We start from the raw sequence: 11,737 nt of genomic DNA, 5'->3' as shown, positions 1-11,737 counted from the left end.
TATGTGTAGAACACATTATTATCTTAAGGGTCTTGTCCACTGTTTCATCAATAAATCTAATCGTCTTATCTGACCATAATGTCACAATAAAGATGTTCGGAAAATAAAATTCACAGCGCTGGCCCATAGTCAGGTCAAGTTTTTTAATATCATGTTCCGTGCAAGAAAAATATCAAATTATAGTGATGAGGATTGACAGCTTCCATCTTTAACTATATAACACAAACCTATCTCACGAGTTGTCAACTTTCTCTGGTTGGATCCACGTGGCTGCCAACAATTTGGCAGATACTAGAACTAGTAGTTGTTTCTCTCTCAGAACTCTAGTCTGCATATTTGGCTCAATCACTGAGAACCGCATATGTTGTTGCCACAGTGACGGGATTCACTGAAACCTTCTGTGTACAACCAAACAATTTGGTGGTTCAACAGTGTTCATAATAATCAAGGAAGTGCAAAGTGTACCAACTTAGAATGATGAGAAGCAGAAATGAAATCTAGAGTAACCTTGAATTTGCAGAAGTCAGAAAGGAATCTTTATTAATCAGGTTTACAGAAAAGAAAACAAACCCTTTGATAAAAATGACAGTGGCACCTTCAAAGAACCTTATTTAAGAAACATATGAAATTGTAATGAAAAAAACTGTGAACAGAACCTTTGAATAAGACTGTATGCTGTGTCCCGCGGACCCTCAAAAGAGCATTGCTATTGTAGCCCACTCTATAACTGCACAACAATAACATATTCATGGGCCTATAGCAGCTCACGTTAGCTCTTGAATGAGACTGTATGCTGCGTCCCGCTGACCTTCAAAAGAGCATTGCTAATGTAGCCCACTCTATAACTGCACAACAATAACATATTCAGCCCTGTGCTCCAATATCCATCTCTCGACTTATTTTAAGGCAAATATCTGTGTTCTGATAGTCAGTGAAGAGTGAGGTGATGAGCGCACATCATGTATCCACTTTAGCAACAGGATACAGTACAGGAAAGTGTTAATACAAATCAGACAATGTGATGGGGACATTGTTTATGCAGTAAAAAGCCTCATGAGACCACCCTCACATTTTTATCTAATCTAGCAATGACAGCATGACTGTAAAACATCACTCAATACTAAACTGAGCAGTGCAGACATCAAAAGGCCTTTTAACTTTGTGAGTTGGGATCTACAGAGGTTCCCAAGGACAACTTGGTACCATAAAATGGCGGCTGGCCTGAAGTTGGTCTTTTGAGTTACATTTAATTGGTCAAGTTAAAGAGCAAACTTTACGGTCTTTTCCTCACTTAGTAGTTACGATTTCTATTTTCTGTAGCATAAAGATTCCAGTCCAGGCTCACAGGTTGGAAGTTGTGCTGACTGTGTTCAGAATCTTCGTTCTGAGGATGACACCACCTTGCCATCAACCTCCTCGGTCACGATGGTTCGGACCTGAGTGGTAGATGTGCTTGTTTTTGTGCTGGAGCTGGCAGAGGAGCTAGATCCTCCTAGGATACAAAGAAAAAACATATATTGCCGATAACACCCGTGAATTTACTATTTATATTAAATCTGACCCTTGTAGCAAGAAACATATAGGAATTTAGAAGGGAGACATATAATCACATACATTTATAGGAATAATATTGAGATGAAAATCACCCATTTTTTTACAAGTTCATTTTATTTGCTGTCTAATTGTTGAAAGAGAACAGATCCAGGCGGTGTGCTTATCTGAATCCCATGCCTATATTTGGTAAAACGTAAAAGTCAATTACATGCTAATAAGAATGGCACGGCCACTAGAAGGAAAACGTAAGTTCTAATGTGCATGGACACACCAGTGTTTCTTATGTCCTTCAATGTATAGAACAATCTGCCCGATGTTAAGAGACCAGTTAGATTAAATTAAGGATAAAAGTTTGCAAGCATTGAGGTTGGCAAGAGATAGAAAAACAAGTGGTAGATTTGCCATTCAGGACTCTGAAATATGTCTTTAAAAACTGTGCGGGTTGAAATCGGGTGCATTAGCTTGTGAAAAACTGACCTATAATTATTATCAGTCATTTTTACTTCAAATTCAGTGGGAAGAACCTCATTAACGCCTCATCCATTGCAGGTGAGCATGGCAATATGTTTATTTCCTTGGCTTTTATGATTGGATGGAAGTAATTTGCATAGTCATGAAGGTCCCACCTTTGATCCATCCTACTTCTGTTTGCATCACTGCGGCTTCTGAGGACATCAGTGCCAGCTCCTTTAGTTAATAATGAGTACAATCATACTGTGGCGCTGGCCACTGGTACCAAAGCACAAAGCAGAGATAAGCACGGGCAAATTCACAGTCTGGCTCGAGTAATGCAGAGCATTCTTTAATTATGATTTCTGTTTTGTTCTTCTTCCTACACTTTGCTAAAACTTTTAATAAAATCTATACATTCTCTCCTTAATAAGACCGTTCCCCCACGTTATCTAAGGTGGGATGAGCTGACTACGTTGGGCGTCGCCTAATTTGCACGTTCCTCCTAAATTCCAGGAGGGACACAGTCACATGGCAGGCAATTCAAATAAATGATTGCCCTTTCATAAACCTATTTGGTGCATGTGTAGGAATTTTAATTTCCCTCTGGGGCTGTCTTTAATGTCATCTGTTATGCTACTGTTTTGTGGATCTATTCCATAAGAAGAAAAGCTACTCACCGCCTTTTACAGCTCCAGATGTCCAAGCGGCAGATCTGTGAAAAATACCTCTTTGTTAACCATGCGGCAGATAAAAAAACATTTATACAATTCAAAACCATAGATTGTATAGGATGAACTATAGAGTCTACTGACCTACTAAGAATGCAATAGAAGATAAACATTGGTTTTACATTATACAGCTATTTATTTTTACATTTATTAAGGCCCTCTTCATATTTTCCATCATATGATGGTTTTGTAACAAACACACACAAGCCAGCATGCACCCATACTCCCAGAAGAACTGAAGCCCTCATCATACTCCACAAAGCACCCTTTTCAGTCCAGATTCTGTTGGCATCAATACTCGGATTTATTTAAGTTACGTCTACGCGCAAGACGTACAACATAGGGGTCGCCATGGATGAGGACGGCGAGGATGAGGAAGGAGAGAGAGACCATGGCAAGGAGGAGGCAGCCACAGTAGGTAAGTACCTTTTTGATTATATTTAAATTAGGGAGGGTGGAGGGGAGCGGAGTTTTTTTCCAACTCTGTGGAACTCCGCGCAGTGGCACTGCGCCATCTCCGCCCGGGGTTAGATAGGTACCAATTGGTGCAATGAGTTTTATTTGTGGGGACTCTAAATCATAGCTTCTTTTCAGTATTAAACTAAATGTCAATTATTATGCATGAATTTCTGACACAAGTTACACCGGAATTAGTAAACCTGCCATTGCGCCTGGTATAAATCAAACCTTAATTTTTTTAATAAGTCAGGAATAGCATGATCCCAAGATCTTCAGTTAACATGCTATGCTATGCAATGTAGTTTTTTATAGAGTGCCAATCACCAGTGAGGGTATCCAGGTGCTTGCCGGTAGGTAGGTGTGGACTTCCCTGGAGTTAATCAAAGAGCCAAGTCTTCAGCTTCTTGTGGAATTTGAGGACCTGATTTGGTGGGGGAGGTTGTTCTAAGTCTTTGGGGTGGTGTGTGAGTAAGTGCAACCCCCACTCTGATCTTCTGTATGCAGGGGATGTGTGCGAGTGAGAGACTGACTGATTGGAGGTGCGTGGATGATTGGTGGAGGTGGATGCATGTGTTGAGGTAAGTGGGGCCTCTGTTGTGCACTCTACACAATTGTGACAGAGGGAAAATGTGAATTGATGCATAAAGTTTTCTAAGTGATTGCATTTTTTGGGAACCACAACAAATAAGAGATGGTAAAGTGAAACATATTGACTTTCGAAAAAGCTTTTTCCATGTTTGACAACAGCATGAATGCAATACAGCTGTGGTGGCCATCTTGGAACAGGATTTGTTAAAGTATTACAAATGAATTTGTAGATGTCTGTGATGGATATAAGTGCATCCAAGGCAGCCATCTTTTAATGCATTTGTAACATTTTAACAAACCCATTTGAAGATGGCCACCGTGGATGCCCACATCTACAGTGGTCACCTCTGAATGAATGTATTAAAATAAAACAAACCCATTCCTAAGTGCCTGCTGTGCATGCCTTCACAGGCACCCAAGTAGGTGGCCATCTTGACATGGTCCTAAAACCATTTTAGGGTGAACACTCTGTAATAGGGTCACTTGACTGAAAAAGTAGAAAAGAAAATGAACTGGGAGAAGTGCGCAAAGAGATGGAGGGGAGCAATTGATGAGCTGTGCTAGGGTAAATTTCAGTTTAGAGAAAGCTATCTTCACAAATTGTGCAGATGAGCCATGCATCACAGTGAATCTGAGTTAAAATTGTATGGGCAGCCACCGGAGGTTCGGGATGTACACTATTCATCAGCCATAACCAGTCGTTATATTGCACAATAGAATGGCGCTCAATGCGGATCCTATTTCATGCCTGATGAAGAATGGGCTTTATTGATGCTCTCTGTGAAGATGTGATGTGAAGGTATCTTATGCCACTTACTTGGCATCCTGACCCTCTAGCAGCTGTCGGTACATGTCGATTTCCATTTCCAGGCGGTTCTTCACATCCAGGAGCCTCTTGTACTCCATGTTCTGGTTCTCCATGTAGCCTCTTAGGTTTACGAGCTGTGCTTCCAAACCGCGGATGATATTTTGGATTTGGAGGAGCTGGGCTCCGTAGCGAGCCTCTTTGTTTCGGAAAGGGAGGCTTCCATGCCGGTTTTCTGATGGTTTAGGAAAAGAAGATTTAGGTAAACAGGGGATCAGATCTTAACACAAGGTGGCTTAACATGACATCAAACAGTCTAAGGTAGAGTTAGATTCTGTCCTTGGGGTATAGAGTAGATCGAGAAGATATACTTAACTGTACCTTTACAAGATGTGTTTGTTTTGATAGTAAAAGTAAACAGAAACACTGTAGGGCACAGAGATTCTAGAATTTATCATCTGGCCTTGCGAGGAATTAGTTTAACCATCTGCAATGGAACTTCATTTTTAGACCTTTATTTCATTTGTAAATTGTTATTTAAACGCTGAATTCAGTCAAACTAGTTTCAGATGCCTTGACATATGCAATCCAGTTATAATGTGCTGAATTGTATTATAAGTATTTTATTTAGGCGTGCTAACATTGGTGAAGGTGGACTTCACTAGTTTTGCAAAGTTTTTTTCAAATGTTCACCAACCTCAACAAAATGGAAACAGAGACAGAAAAACACATAAAATCTATTTTTCAAGAAAAAAGTAGATGCTAGTGTGAAAGTTGCCTCCTGAGGCAAATGTAAAAGTGGCTAACTTACATAAACTTTGTCTGAAGAATTATAGTTTCACCCAACCATTGTATCTATAGAAGAGAATCAGCACCAAACACTTAGTTATTTTAATAGGAATGGCAAAGACAGGGAAAAAGCCTCCTCGCACCCTAAAGTCAAACTGTAAATGAGAACACTGTGGTCGCGCCTGCATGATAAAAGCAACAGCATTTTCGAATACCTGGGGCGAGCGAGTAGTATATTAGGGGCATGTAAGTGGTTGCCATTTGAGGATAAATTCTAAGACCAAAAAGGCGAAATGGTACATGGTAGGTCTTAAAATTGATAGATTATAGTCAACATATTTTAAAGCGATCATGTAAACCAGTTCCTAAATTTGGAATTAGTGGTATGATAGTTTATGATGGATTCAGTTGACACAGAAGGTTAAAACTATCTAACCACATCACACAACATAGCTACTAACAGATTAGCTGCCACCCAACATGTCTGCTCCTCATCATAACTCAACTGCATTAGTTCTTATTTTTCATTTACAAGGGATAAACCATATTACCACAATCCTGCATCTTCTCCAACACCTTTTCCCTAATTTTGTGCTGTAGTTAATTTTTCAGTGGCTTTTTTGTGGTTACCCAAATATACCTAAGCAAATGAATGCTATTGCGGGCGTGAAGCATACCGACAAACTCAACTCATCTAGTGAACCATGCTGTAGAATTGTTTTATTCTGATTGGATATGGTCTGAACTATAACGTTAACATTCCATGCTGAGTTGTGACTGCAGTTCGATTTCCAAGCCCTGCAAGCTGCGTCTTATTTCGGTAATTTCGCTCTTGCCGGGTTGCACCTGCTCCACGTTGGCCACCACCTCCTTCTGCAGCTGTTCACTCTATATGTCAAAGGGGAGGAGGGGGGGGGGGGGGAATACAATTTTTTTTTTAGCAAGTAGCATTTAGTAACGACGCTTTGTGAAATTTAGTTATGCAGATGTTAAGTTGGCCAACGTACAGAGCGGCAAGGAACCTGCCCTCGGCTTCTCTACGGTTCTTGTCGGCCATGAACTCGTACTGCTCTCTCATCTCTGCAAGAACCGTGGTCAAGTCATTCCCTGGAGCGGCGTCCATCTCCACGCTGACATTGCCGGCCGCATGTGTGCGAATTTCACCCATCTCCTATACAGAAAGAACACAAATAGACACTCTTAGTAACAGCATGAATAATTTGTTTCTAACAAGAGTTTTGAGCTATTTATTTAAATACCATCTAAGAGCTCAACTCACAAAAAATATTCTGTGAGCAAGTGTGACTTAATCCAAACATAGGTGTGACTAACACCCAACATAGGGCTGACATACACCGATCATAGGTGTGACTAAGACCCAGCATAGGGCTGACATACACCGATCATAGGTGTGACTAACACCCAGCATAGGGCTGACATACACCGATCATAGGTGTGACTAAGACCCAGCATAGGGCTGACATACACCGATCATAGGTGTGACTAACACCCAACATAGGGCTGACATACACCGATCATAGGTGTGACTAAGACCCAGCATAGGGCTGACATACACCGATCATAGGTGTGACTAAGACCCAGCATAGGGCTGACATACACCGATCATAGGTGTGACTAACACCCAACATAGGGCTGACATACACCGATCATAGGTGTGACTAGCACCCAGCATAGGGCTGACATACACCGATCATAGGTGTGACTAGCACCCAAAATAGGGCTGACAAACACCGATCATAGGTGTGAATAACTTACAAAGTAGGTGAGACTTACTTTTTTATTTCCAGAAGTAAGACGGCAATAAAGCATAAAGCTCATTCACAAAGCATTTTGTGAGTACGTGAAGTAGACCTACAAGACTACTGTACGCAGAGAAGCCAACACTGTGGGATATGCCAACAGTAGGCAATGTGTTGGGAATGATATGATAAAGCACAATCTTATTGATAATATATTTGAGGTTATTGATTTGGAGAATAAGGGACTCATTAGGAGTTTGGCAGACAGACTACTCTTTCAGAATTTGGCGAATATCCTGTCCGCCATGTTTCAGGTGCTGCACGGTAAAATGCACTTGTAATACGGTGGATGGCAGATCCATCACGTTTGTGATGGAGTATTTTGTCCACCGAACCCTAAATAAGGCTCTAAGTAGCAAAGGTATCCCAGTGACCGGAGTACTGTAATCTTCTTAAAGAAATGGAACTATTTTGTATGCCAGAGAAACTGACAATTTGTCAGTGATCGGAAACATGAGCTGGACGATCCCAGTTTTTGATAATAAATTTGGGTTCCTAGATGGAGGGCATGCAGAGAAAGCCCTTTCAGTGTAAGATAATTTGGATAATGTCTCTGGGATCAATAGCACGAAGAATTATGTGAAAGACAGTTATTGATAATGAGGTGTGGACCGTCGGCTGTGCATAGCCATTGATGACGTCTTTATGATCATATATTGTGAAATGATTGAGAGTCCCTCTGATGGAGCAAGGGCTCGTATAAAAGGAGACTTGCTCGGAAGCAATAACCTCAAATAACTCATAACTCCGTAATAATTGTGTTTGTAAGTACTAATCTGCACCAGAATTCGTACATTTAAATCTAGGGGAAGCTTCCCTATGTTTATTAGTAACAAGTACTCATAAACAAAAGAGGGCCCCTGAATATCAGAAGGTAGGGAGATGAGGATGACACCACCTTGCCATCAACCTCCTCGGTCACGATGGTTCGGACCTGAGTGGTAGATGTGCTTGTTTTTGTGCTGGAGCTGGCAGAGGAGCTAGATCCTCCTAGGATACAAAGAAAAAACATATATTACCGATACCACCTGTGAATTTACTATTCATGTTAAATCTGACCCTTGTAGCAAGAAACATATAGGAATTTAGAAGGGAGACATATAATCCCATACATTTATAGGAATAATATTGTGATGAAAATCACCCTTTTTTTACAAGTTCATTATATTTGCTGTCTAATTGTTGAAAGAGAACAGATCCAGGTGGTGTGCTTATCTGAATCCCATGCCTATATTTGGTAAAACGTAAAAGTCAATTACATGCTAATAAGAATGGCATGGCCACTAGAAGGAAAACGTAAGTTCTAATGTGCATGGACACACCAGTGTTTCTTATGTCCTTCAATGTATAGAACAATCTCCCCAATGTTCAGAGACCAGTGAGATTAAATTAAAGATAAAAGTGTGCAAGCATTGAGGTTGGCAATAGATAGAACAAGCATTTGCAATGCAATAGGTCTCGCAATTGCGAGATTTTGAGCTATTATCATTGTAACTGACAATGCCTTTTATTTGGGTTTAAAAAAACTTGCAATAATAAAAGGCATTGTCATTTACAATACCAATAGGTCAAAGTTTCTAAAATGCGAGACCTATTGCATTGCAAATGCCTGTTGATTACAAGCGCCCCATGCTGCGCTTTCACTATTGGCCACACACCTTTCTTTAGACAAGCCGTGTCTAAAGAAAGGTCCGGGCCACTATTAAACTGAAAGCGTGATAGGGGGCGCTTTTACCAAAAAAAGTATTTGTTTGTCAAGTTGACAAACAAATGCTTTTTTTTGTAAAAGCGCCCGTGAAAGCACACATGACATGCTAAATGTTGTAGGAAAGCATGTAGTGCCTGCAGTAAGAGAAACCATTAAAGAAAATAGTGCTTACAGAGTAAATAAGATGTACCGTGTAACAACTGAAGTAAAAGGGTCAGTTCTCATAGGAGGTTACAAATTAACCTGTACCACTGTGTGCGTGGCCCAGGTGGACCTACGCAAGGGTTCAGAGGGCCCTTGGGATGTATGAAGAGATGCGTCCTCCCTTTGTATACTAGGTATCACAAAAGAATATCCCTCCTGGGACCAGGGTGGTCCCTGGTGAAAAAGTGGAGTAGGGGAAAGGAACAGCAGGTGAAGAACAGGGAATGTTGTGTGTTAGAAAACTCCCAAACCAGTCTGTAAGTCCCTAGGTCTATTAGCCCCCCCTTAGTTCAAGAGTGGAAAGGGAAAGAGACCCTTTTCTTTTTATAGCCCTCACTCACTCTACCAGTGACACGCTTCATTATCGGGCTCAGCCCAACTCCTAAAGGTCAGGGTTGGCGCAACCGTGTTTTAGGGAGCACTTAGATAAATTGTGTTTGGGGGCGTGATGTTAAAGATAAAATTCCTCTCTTGCTCCTCAAGTGTCCTTTATGAGTGGAGTGAGAGGGAAGGTTAAAAACTGACTATGTTAGGGTGGGAGGATACGATGGTCCTATGACCCTACACTTCACACCCACATGTTTCAGCCCTTACTACTGGCCTATGTATTGGTCCTGGGCTTTCATCAGGGTGGGATGCAAAAAAGAAACTTCCCCAGAGACGTGAATGTGAGAGCTCATGCAATTAACAAGTGTCACATTACGACAGGAGGGTAAGTTTAATACCTGCTGTTGTTTTCTGTGAGGAATTTCCTGCAAAAGAAAGCGACAAAACACAGATACACATAAGATAGCAGATTCTGTTCCATGTGTGCTGTGAGGCCGGAATGTGACAAAAGGTGGCAAAAATTAATCACTGTTATCGTTCCCTGTGATCAACGAGCCGTGAATGTGTCTGGTACACTGTGGGGAGCACCAGGGCGTAAGTCTGGTGTTCCATATTGTTTATATCAGTGAGCACATTCATGGTTGGTCGCTCATCCATAAATTATATGGGTGGGTAATGCAATCAAAATTTTATTTCATTCATGCCATTTGTAATATTATTGTTGCTCAGTGTCACACAAACATGCAGGGGAGTGGAGGGGAGAAAAAAAAGGTTTTTTTCATGATTTGTAATAGGCGGTATAAAAAGGCACTCACCCCTTGATAATAAGGGTGCTAGCTCCCTACGAGGAGCTTCGAGGGGGAGGCCTTATAACCACACTCTACAGGTTGGGTAGACACAAAAACAAAACAAAGCGCAGAAAAGCCGGCGTTAGTGTTAAAAATAGAGCCAGACAGGAGACTGCCAGTTAAGTCCCCTTCGGACGAGCGAAGGATCTAAGATTGGAGTTCTGTTTCTCAAATAAAAAAAAAAAAACAAGTACAATCCAGTAAAACAACTTATCCACTAATGCTTTTATATGTCAGGCAAAATCTAAAGCTAACTTGCTCCATGCTTTTGCAAAAGGAACCAGTGGCAAAGACCTAATTTAAGTTTCCAGGGTTTGTTTGATAACAGATATTTTTCACGTTGCTAATGTTATCAACATCTTGTTCCATGTACGGCCACCAAAATGGAAAGGGGGGGCTTTTGGGCCCCCCGCCTGCATGGCTGTGCGGCGACCTCCCCCCGGACTACTCGGTGGTGGGGCGCGTCACTGAGGGGGCGCGCCCTACCGCCGATTGGCTGCCTGTATGACCCGGATGTCGTTAATCGACATCCGGGTCGGAAGGGAGGGGGGCGGGCCACTGGGGGGGGGATAAAGCGGTGGGGAGCGCCCAGGTGACCCCCTTGTTCCCTGGACGCTCCCCCACATAGGACGTGCCCCGGCGCTCGGGGCGGATAACTTTTCTCTTTCTTTTCCTTCCTTCCAGGTTGGCCGGATCGCTTAGGGAAGGACTCGTCGGCGCTGCCTATCGAGGGAAGCTGCTTCGTGCCTTCGCTGCGGAGTCGTGCGATTAAGACATAATCGCGGTGAGGGAGCCTCCCGAGGATCGGGCGGCTCGGATTGCACGACAGAGGTACTGCGAGGGAGCGGGGGGGGGCGCGGATTTGCCGCCCACTGGTGCTACTTTCTGTTGCTGGCATCAATCCGGGGTTATTTTTCTTCGTTTTTCCCGCCGGGGAAGTGAACGGACATCAGGCTGGGTCTGTTACAGTGTACGGCGTCCAGTGTAGGATCTAAGGGGTTAATACTGAGGTAACAGATTTAAAACTTTAATGTGTTAGCTGCGCATTTAAAGCAACCAGCGTTATCAAAACACTCACTACTGTTGAGGATATGCAAATCGGTTCTAGAGGCCAAAGTAGAAAGAATTGTTGTATTCATTATTGATAAACAGATCGTTAGTTGCTGAGGTAGGGCAGTTACAGGAAGTGGGGGTTGCTTGTTTCTCATGAGGAGTTCCAAGGGGGATACAGGGAAAGCACAGGGTGTCGGCTTGACTGCTGGAACTGTAGGGGTGGGGCTGTGCTCGAAACTGCTCAAAGGGTGGGAATAATTAGGGCGCCTGCATTGGCCTGGGGGCTGGTACACGTTCTTTTGTTGGTAGGATAGGGGCAACAGCCAAGGCCAGTGGACGGGGCAGTGACAGAACGTTAGAACTTGTACATACGTGTGTACCGTTGCATAACTCCTGGGATT

General features: G+C 42.4%; 1 protein-coding gene and 1 long non-coding RNA gene across 2 annotated transcripts in view; both read right to left on the bottom strand.

Moving 5' to 3' along the window:
• Positions 1 to 1,262: 1,262 nt before the first annotated feature.
• Positions 1,263 to 4,752, bottom strand: LOC146869621 (keratin, type I cytoskeletal 14-like). The gene is made up of 3 exons (XM_085608754.1): positions 4,600 to 4,752; positions 2,685 to 2,719; positions 1,263 to 1,492 (listed from the first exon to the last, which is right to left on the bottom strand). The coding sequence occupies exons 1-3, from the start codon at positions 4,701 to 4,703 to the stop codon at positions 1,371 to 1,373; spliced, it is 261 nt and encodes an 86-aa protein (XP_085464880.1). The 5' UTR covers positions 4,704 to 4,752; the 3' UTR covers positions 1,263 to 1,370.
• A 1,338-nt stretch (positions 4,753 to 6,090) lies between these two features.
• LOC146869620 (uncharacterized) overlaps positions 6,091 to 11,737 on the bottom strand; it is a 48,540-nt gene continuing 42,893 nt past the window's right edge. The window contains exons 2-3 of the long non-coding RNA XR_014962403.1: positions 6,384 to 6,547; positions 6,091 to 6,264 (exon numbers count right to left, since the gene is read on the bottom strand). This is a non-coding gene — a long non-coding RNA (uncharacterized LOC146869620). The remainder of the gene's footprint in view (positions 6,265 to 6,383; positions 6,548 to 11,737) is intronic.

Source organism: Triturus cristatus, chromosome 1_1 (genome assembly GCF_964204655.1).
Source record: "Triturus cristatus chromosome 1_1, aTriCri1.1, whole genome shotgun sequence".
In the NCBI taxonomy this organism is placed as follows: domain Eukaryota; kingdom Metazoa; phylum Chordata; class Amphibia; order Caudata; family Salamandridae; genus Triturus; species Triturus cristatus.
The sequence above is the reverse complement of the archived record's forward strand: the minus strand, read 5'-3'. Positions and strand labels throughout refer to the sequence as shown.

Coding starts and splice junctions, on each gene's coding strand:
- LOC146869621 (XM_085608754.1), bottom strand. CDS start 4,703: ATGGAGAACCAGAACATGGAGTACAAGAGGCTCCTGGATGTGAAGAAC. Junction 2,720..4,599: donor CTAGAGGGTCAGGATGCCAA/GTAAGTGGCATA, acceptor TATTTTTCACAG/ATCTGCCGCTTGGACATCTG. Junction 1,493..2,684: donor ATCTGGAGCTGTAAAAGGCG/GTGAGTAGCTTT, acceptor TTTGTATCCTAG/GAGGATCTAGCTCCTCTGCC.